At 35.9% G+C, this 24,729-nt stretch overlaps 1 protein-coding gene across 7 annotated transcripts in view; it reads right to left on the reverse strand.

Moving 5' to 3' along the window:
* Positions 1-24,729, reverse strand: part of LOC134602740 (protocadherin gamma-A4-like) — a 487,733-nt gene that overhangs the window by 322,291 nt on the left and 140,713 nt on the right. Inside the window, exon 1 of one of the 7 annotated variants that reach the window (XM_063447950.1) lies at positions 6,941-9,441. The exons of the other annotated variants lie outside the window; for them this stretch is intronic. Coding sequence (XP_063304020.1) covers positions 6,941-9,370 — 2,430 coding nt within the window. The 5' untranslated portion in view covers positions 9,371-9,441. Of the gene's footprint in view, positions 1-6,940; positions 9,442-24,729 lie in introns of those variants that run through there. 7 annotated transcript variants of the gene reach the window in all.

Raw genomic sequence — 24,729 nt, forward strand, 5'->3', positions numbered from 1 at the left:
GGTTGCGCATCACTCATTTCTTCAAACGGGTGTGTGAATAACTCCTCTGACATACCAAGTAAAGCGGCTGTGGTGCTAGTTTTGGTGGTGGCGGCAGGCGGGTGAGTGGTATCTTGAGAGGTAGAACAAAAGATAGGTAGTGGGTAACAGACCAGATAACTGAACCAGATGGAACAGTCACTAACACTGAACCAGGTGGGACAGTCACAGTCTGGCCACGCTATCCTATTGTACCGCAAGGGGTCTCCAGGGGCTTAACCCCTAAACTAGATAAATGCAAAACAGAAAGAAACAAATTGCTAAAGGTCTCAAACTAAAACAAGTATTGAAACCCTTGGCATACCTGGATATACGTATAGCTAGCTGGAAAGTAAAGATGTATACAAATGCTAGTGGCTGGATCACCTAAGCCAGGGAGGAAAGTGCTACAAAGGTAGTAAATAAATAAATTAAATTAAATTAAATGAAGTATATACAAAAGATCCAATCTCTACTGTCTGATAGGTCTGGGATATAGTCAAAGTGCAGAGGTCTATTATGGGATAGAGGGGAAAAAAAATAAAAAATCCTTTAATGTTAATTATTAAATAAATATATCCATATCCCTGCCCCTAATGCCTACTCATCCATGTATATATATCCATTGCCTGCTGGACGCTAGGGCTTAGACCTAATACTTAATAGTATAGTATAGGTCCTCAGCTCCCTTGCAGAGATACAGTTAAATCAAAAGAAAATATTCAAAAAATAAAAATAAAAAATTGAACTGAATAACAAGGGTCCTAGCAATGCAAACAGGAAATAAAGCAGTATAGGGAGAGAGAAATGTAGGACAGAATAAGAGGTCAGTGCTAAATGTACTGACAAATGCTTTATAAAGCCTCTCTCCCTTTTCAGCTAACTAGACAGACATGGTAGAGAAGGAAAAAACAAACAAATCAAAAGTGGTGATTTAGAGCATAATCAAAGTGCTCCACACCCAGAGTGTTTAGGAAGTGCCCATGTGAGAACCAAATAAAAAGTTAATGCTAAGAAACGCCCAACGCGCGTTTCGGTGCCTATGTCATGCACCTTCGTCAGGGACCAGGATCCAGCCACTAGCATTTGTATACATCTTTACTTTCCAGCTAGCTATACGTATATCCAGGTATGCCTAGGGTTTCAATACTTGTTTTAGTTTGAGACCTTTAGCAATTTGTTTCTTTCTGTTTTGCATGTATCTTGAGAGGTGCCTGAAGCTAAGCTGGAGGAGGATGGTGCGTCAAGGTTCCGAGCGGAGGCTGTACAAGATTGGGTGTCCTGTGTTAGCCAGTCAACTATGTCCTCAGAACTTTTCAAGTTCAGGGTACGTGGCTTCTGAAAACTGGGCATTATTCTAGGGCAAAGGGAATCACAGCACCATGACCACGACGGCCCCTGCGGGGTGGCCTGCCTCTGCCTGTCATTTTTTGGGGGATTAGTGGTACTATGCGTGCAAGCTACTGTGAGACCAGATATGATTGGCAATGTGAACTGTAACAGTTCTGCAGAGCACACACTGTAGGCCTGACACACCCGCTTGAAGACAAGTAACTGCTATTCAATCTATAACAGTGAAAAACAAATTTTGGTTTTAAAAGCACGCTATAGAGACACCAGATATGATTGGCAATGTGCACTGGAACAGTTCTGGAGAGCACACGCTGAAGGAAGGACTGACAGAGCCGCTTGAAGGACACTGACTGGCTGTTATTAGCTTACACTAGAAACCTTTTTTCTTTGTAAAAGCACGCTATAGAGACACCAGATATGATTGGCAATGTGCACTTGAACAGTTCTGCAGAGCACACACTGTAGGCCTGACACACCCGCTTGAAGACAAGTAACTGCTATTCAATCTATAACAGTGAAAAACAAATTTTGGTTTTAAAAGCACGCTAAAGAGACACCAGATATGATTGGCAACTGTCAAAGCACGCTGGCAGTGTTGTGCAGGGCACACGCTGAAGGAAGGCCTGACAGAGCCGCTTGAAGGACACTGACTGGCTGCTATTAGCTTACACTGGAGACCTTTTTTCTTTGTAAAAGCACGCTAAAGAGACACCAGATATGATTGGCAACTGTCAAAGCACGCTGGCACAGGTCTGCAGAGCACACGCTGAAGTAGGCCTGACACCCAGACGCTTGCAGACAACTAACTGCTCTTCTATTACAGTGAAAAAAAAATATTTCTTTTAAATCTAAAGCTTAAGCTATTGTAAAAACAGATATGAGTGGTGGCACTGGGCAAGTGGGCACAGTATCCAATGTGAACCTCACACAGAAGCTGGCAGGCAGGCAACTGCTCTTCTATTACAGTGAAAACAAATTATTTATTTTAAATCTAAAGCTTAACCTATTGTAAAAACAGATATGAGTGGTGGCACTGACTGTGCAAATGGGCAAGGCATCCAACCTGACACAGAAGCTGGCAGGCAGGCAACTGCTCTTCTATTACAGTGAAAAAAAATTATTTCTTTTAAATCTAAAGCTTAACCTATTATAAAAACAGATATGAGTGGTGGCACTGACTGTGCAAATGGGCAAGGCATCCAACCTGACACAGAAGCTGGCAGGCAGGCAACTGCTCTTCTATTACAGTGAAAAAAAATTATTTCTTTTAAATCTAAAGCTTAACCTATTATAAAAACAGATATGAGTGGTGGCACTGACTGTGCAAATGGGCAAGGCATCCAACCTGACACAGAAGCTGGAAGGCAGGCAACTGCTCTTCTATTACAGTGAAAAAAAAATATTTCTTTTAAATCTAAAGCTTAACCTATTGTAAAAACAGATATGAGTGGTGGCACTGGGGAAGTGGGCACAGTATCCAATGTGAACCTCACACAGAAGCTGGCAGGCAGGCACCTGCAATTACATTACACAGGAAAAAAAAAAAAAGCAGCCTGATGTTCTAGCCCTAAAAAGGGCTTTTTGGGGTGCTGTCCTTACAGCAGAGATCAGATGAGTCCTTCAGGATTGTAGTGGACACTGAATACCCTAGCCTAGCTATCAATTTCCCTATCTAATCAGCAGCAGCTAAACTTTCCCTCCTCTCACTAAGCATGCAGCTTCAGAATGAATCGAAAATGGATGCTGGGAGGGAGGTTGGAGGGTGTGGAAGGGAGGGAGTGCTGCTGATTGGCTGGAATGTGTCTGCTGACCGAGAGGCACAGGGTCAAAGTTTGCCCAATGATGACGAATAGGGGGCGGATCGAACTGCGCATGTGTCCGCCCGCCGCGGCGAACGCGAACACGCTAAGTTCGCCGGGAACTGTTCGCCGGCGGACAGTTCGGTACATCACTACCCATCAACAAGCTCTTTTCCACTAACACTTGGTGTAATCTTGCAAATTGTGAGTGCAATTTTAAATGTACTACCTTATTAAAATGATTTATTCAGTATATACTATGAAACTCCACTCTGTTTCTTTTGTAGAACGGAGGACAAAGTTACAACTTATGATCACCCTATATGATCTTTAAGTATTTCAATTTGATCTATATGCAGTGTACATACATTGATATTACAACCATCTGAAGAAGACATCATTGGTACTGTACTATATCAATATAGCTTGTTCAGTAGATAAACCCCAGCTGGTTTAATAGCTGGAGCTAACTGAGAACAGCTAACATTGCACAGACTGTATCAGTTTATTTATTTCTTTAATACTTGCATCAAATAGAGACTGCAACTAATTGTACTTTAACCCCTTAAAGACACATGACGGAACTATTCCGTCATAATTCCCTTTTATGCCAGAAGTTTTGTCCTTAAGGGGTTAAAGCATTGATAATTTCATAGCAATATATTACGTTTCATGAAAAGCTATTCAGTTTTACTGCTTATATATATTTTTCTCACATATGAGATACCATTTTAATTCTTAAATGTATATACTATTACCAACTCCTGGATACCCATTAGATTATATCTAATACTATTCTTCAAAAAAGTAAATGCACATAGGGTATACTCAACATGTAATTTTAAAAAGGCTAATTTCAATAAGGTAAGGGCATTTAGAGGTCATTAACTGGTTTAAACTGTTTTATTGAAAAAAAAACAGAATAAATGAGGACACATGTAATATCTTAAAATTAATATTAAAAAATGTGCACTTCTCAGCAAATACCATTGAGTAATAAATATAAAAGAGACAAATTGTGGCTTAGTGGGAAGGTTAACCAAGGAATTAAAAATAAGAAAATGGCATTTAAAACATTTGAATGAGACAAATCAGAGGCATTCTATATATGATATAAGGAAGCCAATAATGCATGCAGAAGGGCAATTAGATGAACTAAACTAGAAAATGAGAAAGTGATAGCCAAAATAGAGCATAACCAACCCCCCCCATATGTTTACATAAATTCTAAAATAAAAATGAAAGTTTAGACACACTGAAATCAGAGATCAGTAAGTGAAAATCAAAAAAGGCAGAAAATGTAAATAATTATTTTTCCTCCATATGGCTTATGGAAAAACCTATGGCAAGAGATATGCAAATAATTGCCGCAACAAACTTGCAGGAAAATTGAGATTTGATGACTCAAGTCAAGGAACTAAAGAACTAAAGAAAGTTAACTAAAGAAAGTTAATTAATACAAAGCTATAGGCCCTGATGGTATTCACCCATGAGTACTTAAGAAGATAAGTATGAAAATAAGCACAACTCTGTTTTTAATCTTTCAGGAATCTTTTCTTTCAGGAATTAATCTGGAAAATTTCAGAAAGGCTGATGTGGTTCCTCTGTTCAAAAAGGGTTCAAAATCCTTGTTATAGATGTGCAAGCTTAACTTATGTGGCTGGGAAAGTATTTGAAGCATTATTAAGGGATAATTTTCAAAACTCATTGGGAAAAACATTGGTTTTCAGCATGGTTTTATGAATATACCATATTTACTTGAATCTAATGTGCACATTTTTTGGAAAATAAAGTTTCCAAAATCTGAATGCGCATTAGATTCAATGGCGCATTACATTCAGGGCAAATGTTTTCCATCAAATTTAATTCTGGTGAATTCGCACAGGTGAAGTAAAACTGGTGAATTCAAACAGACTAATTCAAACAAACAGACAAATTCAAACAAACAGACGGTTTCAAACAGGTCAATTTAATTCTGCGAATTCACACAGGCAAATTTAATTCCTGAAATAGGGCTTAAGAAAGAATAGACAACATATAACATTAAAATCGAAATACCATCAATGTTACTTTGGTATATGACAATAAACATTTTTATTGTAGCACAATGTTGTATAGTAGTAGCTTCTTGTAAAAGTGCACATTACATTCCCCAGCAAAAATATTTTTAAGCTTCCAGGTTTCAAAAATTGCACATTAGATTTAATGGCACATCAAATTTGATTAAATATGGTAGGTCATGTCAAACTAACTTAATTTCATTCTGCAAAACAGTAAGTAAAATATTGATCAGAGTGTTGCAGTGGATGTGATCTAACTGGATATCTACAAGGCTTTCGATACTGCTTCACACAATATGTTAGTGTTCAAACTAAAAGAAATTGGTTAATATGAAAATCCCTGTTTTTGGCTTAAAGATAGAGTACAGAGAAATGTCATTAATAGTACATTTTCAAGCTGGGTGAAAGTGGTAAGTGGTGTTCCTCGTTGTTCTGTTCTGGAACCACTTCTATTCAACAGATTTATAAATAATCTTGAAATAGGTATTAAAAGTCATGTTTCATTGTTTGCAGATGACACAAATCCAATGATTGACGCCACTTGGAAAGTGTTGTGCTCCCTCTACTACTCTGACCAGCTAACCACTGCCCTTTGCCCGTTGGCCCCAATTACACAAAACACAGATTTCGCAGAGGGCCTCAGGCCATTAGATTTACAGGGTTTTTGGACTACCGACTGGATATACAATTGTGTGACGTTTATAAGCTCAAACCCATTGCTGAGTTATTACCAGAGGGCAATCCAACAGGGCTACAACTGTTCCGCTACCACCAAGTCTAAACATACTACATTTTTGTATGGAGTTGGTTGCTCTTTTATAGTTCTTTCACAAACTTAAAAATGATTTACATTTCTCGGGAACATTTTACCAAGGGGGTGTCAACCCTGGATTTCATGCTGCTACTGGGAGGAGACACACATGTTCCCAGGTTCACGACTAGATGGGAGAGAGAGACTGGGGTAACTCTTACAGACAAGAAACAGGACAAAACATACACCTTGACACATAAATGTTCCATTACCTTTAAGTACCAGGAAATTTGTGATAACATATTAACTATCTGGTACAAAAAAAAGACGTAATACACCATATAAATGCTGCAATCCTGCCACTGCCATTTTTTGGATCAACAACAAAACCAGATGTAAGAAAGGATAAACGTGATGGACACAAGTCTATTATCAGCCTATGTAACTATGTAACTGTTTAACTCTAGTTTAAATGTTTACATAAAATCATAGAAATATATAAGACAAATACTCCTGGCAAGGATGTAAGAATTACAAAGAAAATAACACCCCTCATTGTGATGAATAACAACACCATTTAACAGTATTAACTTGCATTTAAGCAAATTCATGGTTTTGTTAAGTCCATAAAGAGTGGATAGCAAATCTGTAATGGTAGATAGACAGACAGACCAACAGACAGAAACACAGGCAGACAGACTGCTTAAGGCTACTAAAAAAACTGAAGCTTACCAATATGATTGTATGATTGGAGCAGTGTTAATGACCCTCTGTTATAATAGGGTTATCTAGGTCCAAATCCTTGGGCAAGACTTAAATGGCCACCTACCTTGTCATTTTAACTGGAGGCTATCATCTTTAAAAAATAAAATAAATATTCTAATAATAGTGACAGTAGCATAAACTGATTATGTGTTTTAATAGATAGGCATCAAAAGCAAATGTAATAGTTGCCTTACTTGCAAGCAGTTAGATGAGGGCAAACTTTCTCCAGTAGAATAATTTCCAGGTGCGGATTCCCCAGTATCGATAAGATTGTCTGTAGGAACATTCTGAGTTGGTTTTAAATAAGCAATTTCATTCTGTCTTGAGTCAAGAGTCACACAAACATCGTATGAGTAGGGAAATGGTAATGACCCATCGCTGAACTGAGAAGTGGGTCTAAGCTGAGGATACCAGGGTTGACTTAATGTTTCAAACATTGATGGTGTAGGTGATTTTCTATACTTAGCTATGACTGTACCAACCACAGTCAGAATGAACAAAATGGAGATCAGAGCAATTGATATGACAAGATAGAAAGTTACATTTGAGGAAGTATCGGGTTCTCTGGGTTGTATGACTATTTCTGGGAGAGCTTGTTGGATATTTTCAGCAACAACAACACTCAATGTAACTGTAGCAGACAAGGAGGGTACTCCATTATCCTTAACCATTACAACAATCTTCTGTCTATGTGAATCTGTTTCTTGTAAGTTTCGAGTTATCCTTATCTCCCCTGTGTGCTGACCAATAATAAATAAAGACGAATCCGGAGCCTCAATAAAATGATAAGACAGCCATGCATTGTGTCCAGAGTCCGCATCAACTGCAATCACTTTAGTTACTAAATAGTCTCGCTTTGAAGAGTGTTGAATAAATTCAAATGATGACATTCCCTCCTTATCGATTGATGGATATAGAATCTGAGGAGCATTATCATTCTTGTCAGTAATACATATCCTTACTGTTACCTTGTTACTTAGAGAAGGAGATCCTCTGTCTGAAGCCATTACTTGGAACTGAAAATCTCGTAGTTGCTCATAGTCAAATGAGCGCTGTGCATATATTACTCCAGTTTCTTGATTTATTGAAAGATATGATGATATTGGCATTTCCTCAATATTTGTTTTCAAAAGTGAGTACAATATTTCAGAATTCTCATCATAATCAATATCTAAAGCAGAGACACTGTATATTGAACTCCCAGGTATGTTATTTTCTAGAACATATGCAACATAACTTGCTTGACTGAATACTGGTGGATTGTCATTCACATCTGTTAAAATCAGTTTGATAATTTTTTCAGTTGAAATAGGTGGAGATCCTTCATCTTCAGCTTGAATTGTTATATTATATATAGAAGTAGTTTCTCGGTCCATAGTGGTTGTAGTTATAAGTTTATAGTAATTAGGAGATGATGCCATTAGTCTGAATGGTACTTTGTCCATTATCTGGCAGGTAACTTCTCCATTTTTCCCAGAATCTTGATCATTAACATTTATTAGCGCAATCAAGGTACCTGGCAAAGAGTCCTCTGGAATTGGTGACAACATAGATGTAATCATGATTTCAGGGGCATTATCATTGATATCTATAATTTGTATCAATACAGTACAGTGAGTTACTAAACCGCCACCATCTTTGGCTTCCACAGTCATTTCATAATTTTGTGTGTCCTCAAAGTCCAATGGACCACTTACTTTAATATCTCCATTTGTGGAGTCTAAAATGAACATATTTTTGGCATTGTTAGCAATATGAATAAATGAATATGTTATTTGTGCATTTAATCCTTCATCTTCATCAGTAGCATTTAGATGAAGAACTAGAAAACCTTGTGGTGCATTTTCATTTAACCTGACAGAATAAGTGTCCTGGCTGAAGACTGGAAAATTATCATTCATGTCATGAACCATAATCCTAATAAGAGCAGTTCCAGTTTTCATTGGTTTACCTCCATCTGAAGCAGTTAAAATTAAATCATACAAATTCCGATTTTCTCGATCAAGAGATTTTTCTAATACAAGAACAGGATATTTAATTCCTTGTGTGCTAATTTTTTCTGTCAGTTTGAAATGCTGATTGGAACTGATGCTATAGCTCTGCAATGAATTGGTACCTAGATCTGCATCATATGCATTTTCTAGAACAAACTGTGTTCCTGGTAGTACAGATTCACTTATGGAAACATTCAATATATTTTTAGAAAAAACAGGAGGATTGTCATTGATATCTGCAATATCAATTTCAACATGGAAAACATTCACAGGATTTTCAGCCAGTACTTCAAGGTTTAATAGACAATTCTCTTTGATTCCACAAATGGTTTCTCTATCAATCCTTTCTGCAACATACAAATCTCCATTATCTAAACTAATATTAAAATACTGCTTTTTCTTTTGAGATACAATCTGTAATTTTCGGACTTTCAATTCTTTGGTATCTAATCCCAGATCTTTCACAATATTCCCTATTTTAGTCCCCTGCTTAGTTTCTTCTAAAACTGAGTATTGAATTTGTCCAGCAACTATTTCACAGAGGAAAGAGAAGGATAAAAATGCTACTTGCCATGTCATTGTCTTCTTTGAAATCATTTTCAGAATTCTTAAAATGCTGAACAGTTTCATTTCCAGGGATGCTGATGTTGATAATGTGGGTTATCATTTAGTTGTCATTCAATATGAATTGTCCAGATTCTCAAGCATTCTAAATTTCAAAATGAAAAGTGTTCCTTTGCTTCCTGTTGAACTGTAGTGTTTGACTATTGTAAAATTAGAGCCTGGTTTTTCCAAGTTTCTCTATTTTGTAGGTCAAGAGCACCACCCAGAGTCTAATCAGAAAAACTGCAGCTAAAATGTTATATTATATATTGTATTTCAAAATGTTATGTGCTTCTCACACAAATTATTTGTTTATAATTATAAATTACAGTAAATTTTCTAGAAAGATTCAGATTTCTCAAACTCTTCTTTCTTGTAAATCCACAGCACCACCATTTGTGTTCTCTGAGAAAATGCAACTACATCCTTCAGAGGTAACTTTTGTCTCAGAATAATATGTTTGTTCTTTTGGTATACCAGAAATCATGGGGCAAAGTAAAAGTTACCGAAGTATTTACACCATGTACTACATGTTTCTTAAGGTTTTGAAATTCATTGTAAAGTAGCATACATCTCATTAAATGCATAGTGGAACTAAAAAATAATCAGTACATTTATTTTATTTCAGTATTTTTTTTTCTGGATTTATGCTCAGTCCAGTTCAGATGCCTAACATATTACTAGTTTTATATTGTGATTTGTCAATTACAGTAACAATATTTCTAAGAAAAATGGGCTCTGGCTAAATTAGTACATAAACTGTACATTAGCATCATCACTTGACATGTAATTACATATGTTAAGCACCCCAACCAATCAGATTGTTCTTCATAATTATATTCTTGTTAAGAGCAGTACTCTTAGTAACTTTTTTGGCCCTTTGCATTAAGAAAAGCTTTTTAAGATGCTTATTTTATTGGGAAAAATAAAATTGTATATATGCATCAAAATAATAAGTCATTTATATTTCTTGGGAAAGGGGTTCTGAAAGTCTTATGATAAGATATAATGAAAACATTATTTTAGGTAAACATATTACAGGGAATTGAGCATTCCATTGATATTCTTATACATATTGGTTGACAATTTAATAGCTCGAGATTGGGGATCCTTATACTGCAGCTTCCCTTGCACTTCTTCACAAACACCCTCAATCCAGAGTCCACAAGATAATTTTAAAGGGATTTTAAACCATTCATTATAACACATGCCTGTACACGACCAAAACATACATTTGTAATTAATTTTGTATTCTCAGTTTAGTAAATAACCCTGTTTGGTAAGTGAATTAACTTTACGACCAACACAGGCCAAAAAATAAATAATTTTATATGCTTTTCAAATGATTTTAATATTTGTATTTATTGATATGTTTAAATAATTAAAAAAATTATTTGATTAAGAATTGATAATTCCCCGCAGATTTAAACAATGCTGTTTCAATCCTGGACCACAGTAACACATTTTAGTAAATAACACTGCATAGAAAACTAAAGGGTAAAAACAAGATGATGTCATTTTAATAAACATATAATTACCAATAAATAAAAGTTTTTTCACTGACTTTGCATAGTAGCCTCAGAGCCACAATTTAATATTTTTGGATAAGCTTTTCAAATTATTTAATATTTTTGCACAACATTTCAAAATATTAATAAACATATATAAATAGATCATATGTAAAAATAGAATCCATATATCATAAAGTATCAAATATTAAACTATTATTCAAAATATTAATGAATTTTAAATCGAGCCCTTAATCAGAATGAGAATATTAATGTTTTTGTTTGTTTTGTTTTTTTATTTTTTCTCATTAATTTTTTTTTATTGTTCCCAATACATAAAATCCATATATATTTTGAAAAACAGGAAAGATACAGATTTGTATCAATACATCAATCCACATTTTCCAAAGTAAGTACAATACAAAAAAATACCAATTGTGTATTAAACTCTCAAATTAGAGTTATTTCTACCATTTAACAATGAACAAGTTAATGAAAGCATTAACTCGAAATATACATTAAACTCAAATTAACAAAAGACAAATATGTGTGGCCGTAGTGTGGGCCCATCCCACCATATCTAAAAAAAAAAGGAACTCAAGAAATACTAAAATAGATCTTTAGCCATACTCAGGAAAAAAAATTAACCAAGGTTTCCATAATAAAAGAACCAAATCTCCGAAAGATATAAAAAAAGCCTTTTTTCAATTTTACATTGGAAATGTATCTGATTCAATACCATTAACCAAGATACAGCCATATTTTTTCCACATTCTTGCAATCACTTTTTTCATAGCCATAAAGATTTTAATAATCAGATATTTTTTTGCTTTTATTTAATTTGCCAATGGCTATTTCTGGGGATATATGGAATTTTAATTTTAGAAGGTTTGACATATAAAAAATTCTGATCTATGTTTTATTGGCTAACTTGCATGACCACCAAATATTTTCATGCGTGCCTTCATGTGTACTGCATCTCCAATATAATGATGAATACTTAGAATCTATTTTCTGTAATTTAGTGGGTGCAAGAAAATCTTTTCCAATGCTTCGAGTAAATGTAACTTTGTAATTTTTTGTGTCCTATTACATAATATTTAATACGAATCAGTTTATAATAATCTTTATTTGATATATCGGATATGAGTTGTTTGAAGGTTTTAAAATTAGATATTTTTTTATCAATTTTGTATAATAACAAGCATGTGGTAAGAAGTTCATTCAGTTTTCCATATTATGTTACAATGAAAATGTATGATTGACAATTGGTGCAGCATATAACTGTACAGTAATACAATACACATTGGTGCATTTGCCTGAGTAACATTTTTATAGGGAGATGTACTTCATTAATTCCTATCAATTGGAAAAAGTCTGCAGCCCCCATCCATCAAATAATGGATTTAAAGAGTAGAATCGATCAGGAATCAAATCGATCATGGAGGGAATCAAAGCCTCACTTTCCAACAAGTACGCTCTTTATATCTCAAATTGGGAATCCTGGCTACATTTTCTACAATGTTAAGTGGAGGTTTGCCTACCTTCCTGTCCCCATCTAGTGTAGACACATACAGGACGTTATGGTCCCTAACTCATCATATTCTGGTCACATCTCATTATATTGCATGGTTATATTCTGTTACTTGGTTATGTTATGTTTAGTTTTTTTGATACTACACTGTTATGTATCCATTGGGACTGCATACGATCTGACAGTACTCTAGGTGATTATGCTTAGATGCTGCCCCTCTACTCAATTAACCATTATTCTTAAGGAGCCATCCTATCCATATATATCCAAAGATTTACTGTTCACAGAGGATGTAGCTGCCAGCGACCAGGCGGGCCTTCCCAATACAGAGAAAAATGTTCATGTACTTATTATATATATATATATATAATAAAAATAATACACCCTGTTCCAAATTATTATGCAAATTCTATTTAAGTTTCACAAAGATTAAAGATTTTGTTTTTCAGTTTAACTCATGGATGGCATTGTGTCTCAGGGTTCTTTTGATCACTGAAAACAATCTTGGACACCTGTGATAATTAGATTGCCAGGTGAGCCCAATTTAAGGAAAAACTACTAAAGGAGGGTGTTCCACATTATTAAGCAGAGCACCAGATATTACTTTGCTGCAGAGGGATTTAGATAGACTGGAGGAGTGGGCATTCAAATGGCAGATGAAATTTAATGTTGAAAAATGCAAAGTTATGCACTTCGGCGTAAAGAATACACAAGCAACGTATACCCTTAATGGAAGCGAATTAGGGATAACAACACACGAAAAGGACTTGGGAATTGTTAAAGACAACAAACTATGCAACAATGTGCAATGTCAATCAGCAGTGGCCAAGGCCAGTAGGGTATTGTCATGCATGAAAAAGGGCATTCATTCTCAGGACGAGAATATCATTTTGCCTCTTTATAAATCACTGGTAAGACCACATATTGAATATGGTGTGCAATTTTAGGCACCTGTTTTAAAGAAGGATATTATGGCACTAGAAAAAGTGCACAGGTGGGCTACAAAATTAATAAAAGGAATGGAAAATATCAGCTATGAAGAAAGGTTAACACATTTAAACCTATTTAGTTTAGAAAAATGTCGCCTGAGAGGGGATATGATAACATTATACAAATATATTCGGGGCCAATACAAACCATTGTGTGAAAATCTATTCACAAACTAGACTTTACATAGGACACAAGGTCATGCGTTTAGACTAGAAGAAAGAAGATTTTGTCTAAGGCAAAGGAAAGGTTTTTTTACTGTAAGAACAATCAGGATGTGGAATTCTCTGCCTGAAGAAGTGGTTTTATCAGAGTCTATACAGATGTTCAAACAGCTACTAGATGCATACTTGCAAAAACAGAATATTCAAGGATATAATCTTTCAATGTAGGGTAATAACTGCTTGATCCAAGGATAAATCTGACTGCCATTCTGGGGTCAAGAAGGAATTTTTTTCCTAGCTTGTTGCAAAATTGGAAGTGCTTCAAACTGGGTTTTTTTGCCTTCTTTTGGATCAACAGCAAAAAAACATATGTGAGGAAGGCTGAACTTGATGGACGCAAGTCTCTTTTCAGCTATGTAACTATGTAACCATGTAACCATTTTCATGCAATATGAGGAAGAAAAAGGATCTCTCTGCTGCCGGTCAGCCCCTTTAGGGTCCCCGAAGGTGTAAAGATGACCTATAAAAAGTATGTGGAGTTTCTGATTGACCACTTTATTCCCTGGTACAGAAGGAAGAACTATGCTTTCCGTAATAAAATCCTTTTCGTGCATGACAATGCACCATCTCATGCTGCAAAGAATACCTCTGCATCAATGGCTGCTATGGGTATAAAAGGAGAGAAAGTCATGGTGTGGCCTCCATCCTCCCCTGACCTCAATCCTATTGAGAACCTTTGGAGTATCCTCAAGTAAAAGATCTATTAGGGTGGGAGGCAGTTTACATCCAAACAGCAGCTCTTGGAGGCTATTCTGACATCTTGCAAACAAATGCAAGCAGAAACTGTCCAAAAACTCACAAGTTCAATGGATGCAAGACTTGTGAAGCTGCTATCAAATAAGGGGTCCTATGTTAAAATGTAACATGACCTGTTAAAATGTTTCTGGTATCTGGTATCCACTGTATACTCATACATATAACTTATTAAGTATATATATATATATATATATATATATATATATATATATATATATATATATATATATATATATATATATATATATACAGTGAGATGCCAGATATTTAAAAAATAGGATTGTATTTAGTCAATGATGAAAATTCTTCTTGCCACTTCCTGCTACCTCTTGGTCACTGCAGGAAATACATTGTATTGTCATTTCTTCTCTTGCTACCTCTAGGGTCACTGCAAATTGATCCCTGGTCACTAAAGGGGTTTCTTCAGGGGGACACCTTTGCACAGGGCCGTGTACTGAATACTGGTGTTGGGCGGCGGCGTTTGCGTGATGACGTAGAAGTGGGCGGAGGTACGCACGCATCCTGAGGCGGGGAGGCTGAGCTCGTAATGGAGGATGAACGCGGCATTCTGCAGTAATAGAAGCAAGGAAGCAAGGTGTTCTGCCTGAAATTGTCGTAGGGGCTGCATGAAGACAGGTCGGGTCCGGTGCAGGAGCGTAAATAGAGTGCTGACAGAGAGCGGACAGACTGACCGTGGGACCGTGGGTCCGTGGGACCGTGGCAGTGTGCATAGATTTATCGGTCCAATCAATGTGAGTACGAACAGGGGCTGTGCACTAAGATGCTTTAAGAACTAAAGGACGCCAAACAACCTGCCTATATGAAGTAGAAAGAAGACAAGCTAAGTACTTTCCCTTTATCTTTTTATATATCGGGAGAACTGGGGTAGAAACCGAGAGAAGACCAAGAGAGGAGGAAGATAAAGGAAAAGAGAAGGTGAAGCTGACATTGAAAAAATATATAATATACATAATTAATTTAAATAATATAATGAGATAATTAAGATAAAACGCAAGAAGCAGTAAGAGGACTGAATAGGGGAGAAAAGGAGGATAATAGAAAAAGGGAATAGAAAAAAAAGAATTAAACTACAGGGCTAATTAACAAACCAGAATCCCTAGCACAAACCAAGGGGAAAAGAAAGAGTTTGAAAATTCTCCACTAAAATCCCCAATTGAAAATCTCCATTAAAAGGTGAAAGGAAGGAAAAAGAAGGAAAAAAGGGAAGTAAAAAAAAAAGGGGGAAGAAAAAGAGACAAGTGAAGAGAGATTATGGCAACTAAGTCATCAGGAAAAGCTGCCACTAAAAAAGCAGCAAAACAAGACCCACAACAAAAAAAAAAAAGCCCCTACAAACTTTTTTTCACCAAGACAAAAACCTAATGAAGAAAAAAATCTTGATAGCTCAATTATGTATTCATCAAAAAGTGAAGAGTCAATTCAAAGCCCATCTAGTCAAATAGAAAATTATATCACTGCAGACTTTCTAAAGCAGTGCTTAGAAGAGCAATTGGTAGCAATAACAGCCGAATTCAATAAAAATACAGACAAAAAACAATTTTTGGAAATATTGGAACAACTAAAGCAAAGTGAAGACAAAATCACTGCTTTAGAATTTGAAAGCAGAACATATAAAGAACAAAATGACCAGCTGAATAAGCAACTGAGACAAATAGAAGGAAAACTAGGAGATCTGGAAGACCGCTCAAGAAGAAACAATTTGAGATTAAGAAACGTCTCAGAGGCAGTTACACAAGATAAAATATCTGAGTACCTGGATACTTTATGGGCAACACTCAATTTAGATTTGTTGACCCTAAACACCAAAATGGAGAGATATCACCGTTTAAACAAACCTAGATCAGTTCCTCAACAATCACCGAGAGATATAATAATTCACTTTCAGTCCTTCCAGTTTAAGGAAACAATATTATATGCATTCAGAAAAAAACAGATCAATATAGAAAAGTTTGGCGATATCAAGATACTTCAAGACTTATCTTTCTATACTAGACAACAAAGAAAGAAATTCATGCCAGTTACAAATTCATTAAGAAATGTAAACATTAAATACTCGTGGATCTACCCCAGTAAAATAAAGATTATCACAGAAGGAATAACTGAGATATTCACGACTCCATCCCAGATTGAAGAATGGATAAAGAAGAAAGAGAAATAACTTACAAGAAGGAAAGAGGAAGAAAAAAAGGGGAGGGAGAGGAGAAGAAGTGAGAGGGAAGGTAGAAGGAAGCTACTGGAGATTAAAAGAAAAAGAAAAACTTAACTGACCCAAAGAAATTTAGAAACTTCCAAAGGACGCTGAAATATTTATGATAAAAACATAAAGAACAGACTGCACTCAAAGAAGGAGAAATCAATCTAGAAAAGAAACTTCTAAATTTAATTTTTTTTATTTTTTTTATTTTTTTTTTATTATGTATCTCATTTGTTTCAAGATTTAAGTAAGGAAATGCACAAGATAATAAGTAGATATTAAGTATGATAAACCAAAGTTTATGAGGAGAAAATGGTACACTTAGAAAAACAATTTGCACATAGATAATTTAGAAATAAATACATTTAATGATGAAAACTATTGGGATAAAACACAAGGTGGAAACCACAGATAAATGGGAAAATGAAGGGAAGGAAAAGAAAAGGGAAATTATATGGTTACTTTTTTTTTTTTCTCCACTAAATTAAGGTTTAGGTAAGGAAACACACACGAGATTATATATGGAATACTAAAGTTTATGAGGAGGAAATGAAACACTCAGAAATATAAATTGCACATAAAAAATTAGAAAGAAAGAAAACTAATGAGGCACTATAAAATCATAAAAGATTAATATAAATCAAAAAATTATTGAAACACAACATAAGGTGGAAAAATAAAGGAAGAAATGGGAGGTGCGAATTTTTAAGTATATATAGGGGAGGGAAAAAGAAGGAAATAAGAACAGAAAAGAAAAATAATAACATAGAACTTTCACTTTTTCTTTGAGTATGTTTATTAAAGGTTATAAGAACAGTAGCGATAAATTAAATGGTCTAAATGACTAAAGAAATAAAGAGAAGAGATCACCTAGATTAATAGGACTTTTTTTTTTTTTCCTCTCTCGACCTCTTATCCCTCTCCTTGGGAGGAGAGCAGAGTAAAAGTAATACTCCATAGAGCAGTGGGAAGAGAGTGAGTGATGAGTGATGAGAAGATAGAGGAAAAAAGAAAATGAAAAGTTTTAGATTTGGTTCCTCCAAGCCCGAGAAACAGCCTCCCCTGCTGTAACCTGAAAAAGGTTATTAGTGGATAATAAGATCCACTTAGAAAAGTGTTTTTTGACTCTTTTTAGAGTCTTTGGAATGAGTGGAAATACACTCCAAGTGTTGAAGATACTTGTAGGTGTATTAGTTATGTATTGTAATGTCAATTTTTTGTATTGTTCACGAGAGCTCATTAGCATAAGAAAAAAAAACTTTTGAAAATGGTTAAAATAATTACGTTAAATATTCAAGGTTTAAATATCCCCCAAAAAAGACAAGCTTTTCAAGATTACTTAAAAAAGGAACAGGTTCAAATTGCTATGATACAAGAGACACACTGGCGTAAACAGGATGAGAAAAGATGGAATAGTAGATCTTTTCCTTTAAAAATTTGTTCCTCTAGAGAGGAGGGAAAAAAAGGAGGAGTAGCAATATTCTTTGCAAAAGATTTAAAAATAAATATAAAATATATGGAAACAGACTTGGAGGGGAGATATATTATTTTAGTAGTTGCAATAGAGGACGAACTTTTCACTTTAATTAATGTATACTTGCCCAATAAAAATCCCATATGCCGGGGGCGGGGCCGGACCGCCATGCCGGATGGTCGCAAAATGGAGCAGCTCCTACAATACTCCACAGTTTTTACCTTTTAAAATCCGACTCCATACCTGCCAAACGATTGGTAGCTGTGACCCGACGCAAGAAGCCACCCTGGTACCGAGGAGAGGCTTGCTGAAGAGTTTTAGTCCCTCGGTGGGGGGATCCCCGTCAACTATGATGGAGACCGCTCGGGCGGTGAGTGGGGTGGACGGCCGCTGCCCAGCTATCCTGCCCACCAGCGGCAAGGCAGAAGCACGAGGCTAGGCGAGTCTGGCCCTGTTTCCCCCCCCTCTGGACCGGCGGGGGTAATCCCGGTCCCCACCTCGTGGCCCAGCTGAGTGCACTAACACCGGCACTTGGAACACCTGCAGGTCGAACCCAGAGCGCAGAGTCTACCTCTAAAATGGCGGAGACTGCATGCCCAGCCAGCCATGCTCGAGGATTGTCTGGTGCACCCTCCCTCCTGACTTCTCACGGGCGGACTGCCGAAGTGAGCCGAGCGGGAACAGGCGAGTACGTCCTCATACCCCATCAGCCTAACTACAGAGTGGGACACCACCACAACACCCTAGCCTTACCTACCATACCGCATGTGGGCTGGCAAACGAGGATTGCCCAACTACAGCCACCATACTGTGCACGATGACCGGCACGGCAACAGGGACTCTTCTCCCGCCTAAGACAGGCACTCGCCTGGATCACCCATATAGGGACAAACACCATACTACCATGTCACACATCGGGACTATAACTACTACAGCAGTCCTTATATCCCCTTTTTTTAAAAAAAGCTTTAATATATATAGAGGGGTCCCCTTGGCGGGCAACCACTAATTGCCAATCAACAGTGTGATCACAAGGGCAATCCCATCTATTTGTCTCTGACCTCAAGCTACAGAACCCTAGTTAGAAGCACAAAAACGAACACACACCCGGCTAGCAAGTGCCGAAGCATTCCAACAACCAAACGGAAAAACAAAACAAAGGGGGACTTGATGGTGGCCAGGAGGCCAGCCGAACCAGTAACTAAGTGGCTGTAATTGTTTTTACATATGTGTGTACCTAACATTATTGCAGAGCACTGTATATTATCTAATCTAACATACCCCTCTTGTTATTATTATTATCCTTTATTACAATACAACCAGTGGTATTACTGCTTACCTGCATAGTTATCATCCAAAATTGCCTAAGCCCCCATGAAAGCTAAATCTGGCCAGCTCAGTGACTCGCTGCCCCCTGGTGGTCAATTTTCAGTAGTGTGGAGAAATTCGCAACTGACAAATTCACATAAGCCTGTAACTTAATAATTGTTTTATACCTACTCAATTAAAAATGCATAGCTCAGCTACAAAGTTTTATCAACATGTACCAAACCTGTTAAGTCTAAAAATGTAAACGTGATGACTACTCTGCCATGACTTAATGTAAAGCTACTGCTCAACCTCTTTCATTTAAAAAATGTATGCATACCCAACCTGCCACAATACTTCTATCATATGACTAAGAAACGAGCCTGTCAACGCTGTTGTGGCGACACAGGCACTGTTGTAACTACCTGCATACCAAAAATAAAGAACTAAAAAAAAAAAATCCCATATGCCTATTGAGAAAAGTATTAAATAAGGTTGAGAAAGTAGCAGTGGGAATAAAGATATATGCAGGAGACTTTAATAGTATACAAGACCCTGTATTAGACAAGTTCTCTGAAAAAATAATAATATTTGGGATAAACAAGTATTAAAAAACGCAAGGAATTTTAACAACCTGATAAAAAGAGAAGGTCTATTTGACATATGGAGACTTAACAATCCCACAGTGAAAGAGTTTACATTTTATTCCTGGCCCCACGATTCGTACTCCCGAATAGATCTTGTTTTTGGAGATTTAAAACTGATAGAAAGAACATATAAAATAGAAAACAAAACAGTAATATGGTCGGACCATAATAGTGTGTGCCTGGAACTAAAAGGCAGTGGACCTTTGCAGTAAGATTACAACCTGGAGGTTAGATGAATCAATACTAGCAGATAAGGAATATAAAGACTACATAGATAAAATGACTACTTGCTATTTTGAAGAAAATAATAATGGACAAGTGGAGAATGATACTTTATGGTGTTCATTTAAGGCAGTAATAAGGGGACATTGCATAATGCTTAACAAATTAAAGGAAAAAAAAGGCGTAAATGTAAGATCTCTACATTGAACTATATAATTTAAATAAGATAAACAACGTAAAGCCAAGTAAGGAGAACCAGTCAAAAATAGATAAGATTAAATCTGAGATACAGGAAAAAACTTATGAAAAAATTAAAATAAATATGCATAAACTTAAAATTAAATATTACCATAAATCTAATAGAGCCGATAAAATCATGTCGAATATGTTGAAAAAAAAAATACAACCAATAAGGTAGATAAAATAATAACTAATGACATCACCTCCCTTCTCCCAGAACAGATAGGAAAAGCATTTAATGAGTATTATGCCAATTTATATAGTCAATCAATAATCACTTCTTCAGAAAAAATAAAAAAATATATTAAATCAGCAAAACTGAATAAAATAACAGAAATACAAGTAAAAAATCTAAATAAAGAAATCACGGAAGAAGAGATTAAGATAATAATAGATAGACTAGAAACATATAAAACGCCAGGCCCAGATGGTTTTGGGAATAAATTCTATAAAGTAATGAAATCTCAATTGACAGGTCATTTAAAAAACACTTTTAATACTGCAGTTAAAAAGGGCAGATTCCCAGAAGAAATGCTCAAAGCAAACATTCTACCTATATTGAAACCAGGAAAAGATCCAACAAAAGTTCAGAGTTACCGACCAATATCATTAATAAACGTAGATGTAAAGATATTCTCTTCTATTTTGGCCAGTAGATTAAAAGAAGTAATGAATCAAATCATCCATCCTGACCAAACAGGGTTTGTCCCAGATAGAATGTCAAGCAATAACATTAGACGTCTGATAGATGCACTAGATACATCAAAGTGTAAAAAAAGTCCCATGCTGATCCTGTCTTTAGATGCTGAGAAAGCCTTTGACAGGGTCAGCTGGGACTTTATGAAGCTTACTCTAGAAGAAATAGGCATACAGGGATGGTTGTTTGACGCAATTCTGGCGCTATATAAAGATCCAATGGCGAGAACAATTGGCCCTGGCATATGCGCAGATTGGTTCAAATTGAACAATGGAACCAGACAAGGTTGTCCATTGTCCCCTTTATTGTTTATACTAACTATAGAAGTTTTAGCCAACAGAATCAGAAATAATGAAAACATTAAGGGTTTTACAGCAAGACAGAAAGAACTGAAAATTTCTCTTTACGCAGACGATACCATTCTTTTTTTAAACAATCCGTCAACATCAATAATAAACGCAATGGCTGAAATTGAAATGTATAGTTCAGTATCAAATTACAAATTAAATAAAACAAAATCAATAGCTATATATAACAATATGTCAAGCCAAGAAATAGATTCTTACCAAAAAACGTATAAATTTATCAAAGCTAAAACGTTATTTAGGAATTAAAATATGCAGAAATCCAAAAAATATTATGCGAATAAACTTTATGGACCTTCTAAAAGAAACCAATAAGAATCTGAACGAATGGAGAAAAATAGAAGTATCTTGGGGAGGAAGAATAAATATTCTGAAATCATACGTTTTGCCAAAATGGATTTATATTTTTAGAATGCTCCCTTTAAGTATCCCAAATGAATGGTTGACAATGATTAACACCTCCTTTTCTAATTTTGTATGGCAAGGGAAGAAACACAGAATTAAAAATGGAGTATTATCAAAAGGACTAAAGAAGGGAGGTTTGGGATATCCAAACATAAGAAAATACTATGAAGCAGGGATCATAATGCATGTTATGACTACTCAGATAATTCAAAATAAAGAGGAAATATGGTGGTGGTCAGAAATAGAATCTAGCCAACTAAGCGACTCCCTAAACTTAGTCTGGAAAAACAAAAAATGCAATTTATTTAGATCATATATTCTAGGCCAGATTATTCCAGTTTGGCAAAAAATAAGGAAGAAAATTGACTTAACCAACAAAATATTTGATTTTCAAAGAATAGAAGCAAACATAGAGAATATCTCCTTAAAAGTATGGAAGGAAAAGGGAATAAATACATTAAAAGAACTGATTAAGGATGGCAAAATCAAACCCTATAAAATACTGATAGAAGAGTTTAAGTTTCCTGCTAAAGAAGTATATACCTATCTTAGAGTAAAACATTTTTTGGAGAAAGTTGAGATAGTAAAAGATGGTAAGATGTATGGTATTTTAAAACCAATTCTACATCAGAACAAAATAAAGCAGATGTTCTCTAGATGTGTCAGAATGTTGGATTCAATGGGGTACATTACATTTGCTGGCTTCAAAAATGTCCAAAATAGGACATGGGTGCATGATGATGATGTGAAAATTCCAAGTTGGAAAACTTGAATGCTCACCCTCCAAATAAGGTATTTTAGCCCCCAGAGAACCCGACACACCTATACATACCTATACATGGGTGGTATCACTGTACTCAGGAGATGTTGCTGAACACATATTGGTGTGTTATTTGGTAGTAACCCTTAATGTTCTCAGTACATTTATTCTTAAATTGCTATGTGTGTCAAAAGAATCACCAATTATTATTATTATTTTTTTTAATTTGGCATAGATTGGTGTTAAAATAATTGCATGAAAAGAGCATGATAAATACCTGTTTAATACCTTAGGTTGTCTTCTTTTAAAAAAGACTTACATTTGAAGGGTTATTCATTGATTCCTGACAGATATCAGTGTTACAATATAACTAGCGTTAATTTTGAAAAAAAAAATGGTTTGGAAGTAGCAAAGTGCTACTTGTACTTATTGCCCTATAACTTGCAAAAAAAAAAGCCAAAAACATGTTAACATTGGGTATTTCTAAACGCAGGACAAAATTTAGAAGCTATTTAACATAGGTGTTTTTTGGCGGTTGTAGATGCGTAACAGATTTTGGGGGTCAAAGTTAGAAAACGTGTGTTTTTTACATTTTTTCATCATATTTTATACTTTTTTTATAGTAAATTATATGATATGATGAAAATAATGGTATCTTTAGAAAGACCATTTAATGGCAAGAAAACCGGTATATAATATGTGGGTGTACAGTAAATGATAAAGAGGAAAATTACAGCTAAACACAAACAGCGCAGAAATATAAAAACAGCCCTTGTCCTTAACGGTAAGAAAATTGAAAACGGTCTGGTCACTAAGGGTTTAAAAAACATGATTTTGAAATGCTTGAAAAAAATTCCCAAAAGAAGGAGGAGGGGTTGAAATAGATCAAAAACTTGCCAGCCTAACCTCCACTAGACACAAGTGACAACACCACACCCAAGTAGAGAGATGGAGGGAGGACACCCAAGAAATCACCCCGACCTAACCACTACGGCACACAGTTAACCCGACTGACCCCAACCCGGAGACAGCCTCGAATAGAGAGAAACAACACAAAGGCCCCACGAAACGGGTTCTGACCACAGACACTCCCACAAGGCAACAAGTAGAGACATACCGCTTTGCACCTCTACGAAACAAGACCTAGGTACATAATATAGCACTCTAACATCGGCTCTCCGACTCCCTCTGGAATGCACGCAGCACCGATCACTATGCAATATACCATAAAACAATATCACCATAGCGACGACACCCCATGAGCCCACACACACCCAAAGTACTTGAGAAAGGTACAATACAAAACGATAGAAAATGTCGACCTCAAAAATCACAGGGATAATACGTTATAAGCCTCTGCGTAGGCTAAGATTGCAAAGCTACAGATGTAACAAATACGCATCTCAAACCATCTATCAATCCTACCACACTACCCCTGCGTGGGTAAACTGTTCTCTAACAAATGTTAAGCAATGCCCTCCCTTAGCTAGGTCGCAACCACTACGAAATATGTAATAAGCCTCCTCTTGTTTGACTGATGTTATATGCCTCTGCGAAGGCACCGATGCACCGTTTTTTCAAACCTGTTACATGTCTTCTAACACTTCGCATACGAAATAAAAAAAAACAAAAAAAAAACTTGCCAGGTCCAAGTCTTTATTGATGCTACCATTCCAGATGGTACCCAATTAATATAATCCAATATGATTCTCTATGTCTGAGGGTCCTAAGTCTGCCCTACTACTCTCAAGGTGGGTTTTATGGCTTCTGTTCCTTTTAATATTAAATCTTTGAGATTTGCCCTATGTTTGTTTAAAAAGTGAATGGGTACACCATGATTCATAGATCTATTTTTAATCTGTCTTAAATGTTCCCCTATACTTGTTTTCAATTTCCTACATGTGGGACCCACATGTTTTCTGCACAAACATTCAAGGAGATACACTACATAAGTAGTGTTACAGTTGATAAATTGATCCATCTTGAAAGTTTTATTTGTATGATTTGATGAAAAGTGTTTGTTATATTCCCTGTTATGGATATA

This window comes from Pelobates fuscus, chromosome 3, assembly GCF_036172605.1.
Source record: "Pelobates fuscus isolate aPelFus1 chromosome 3, aPelFus1.pri, whole genome shotgun sequence".
In the NCBI taxonomy this organism is placed as follows: Eukaryota; Metazoa; Chordata; class Amphibia; order Anura; family Pelobatidae; genus Pelobates; species Pelobates fuscus.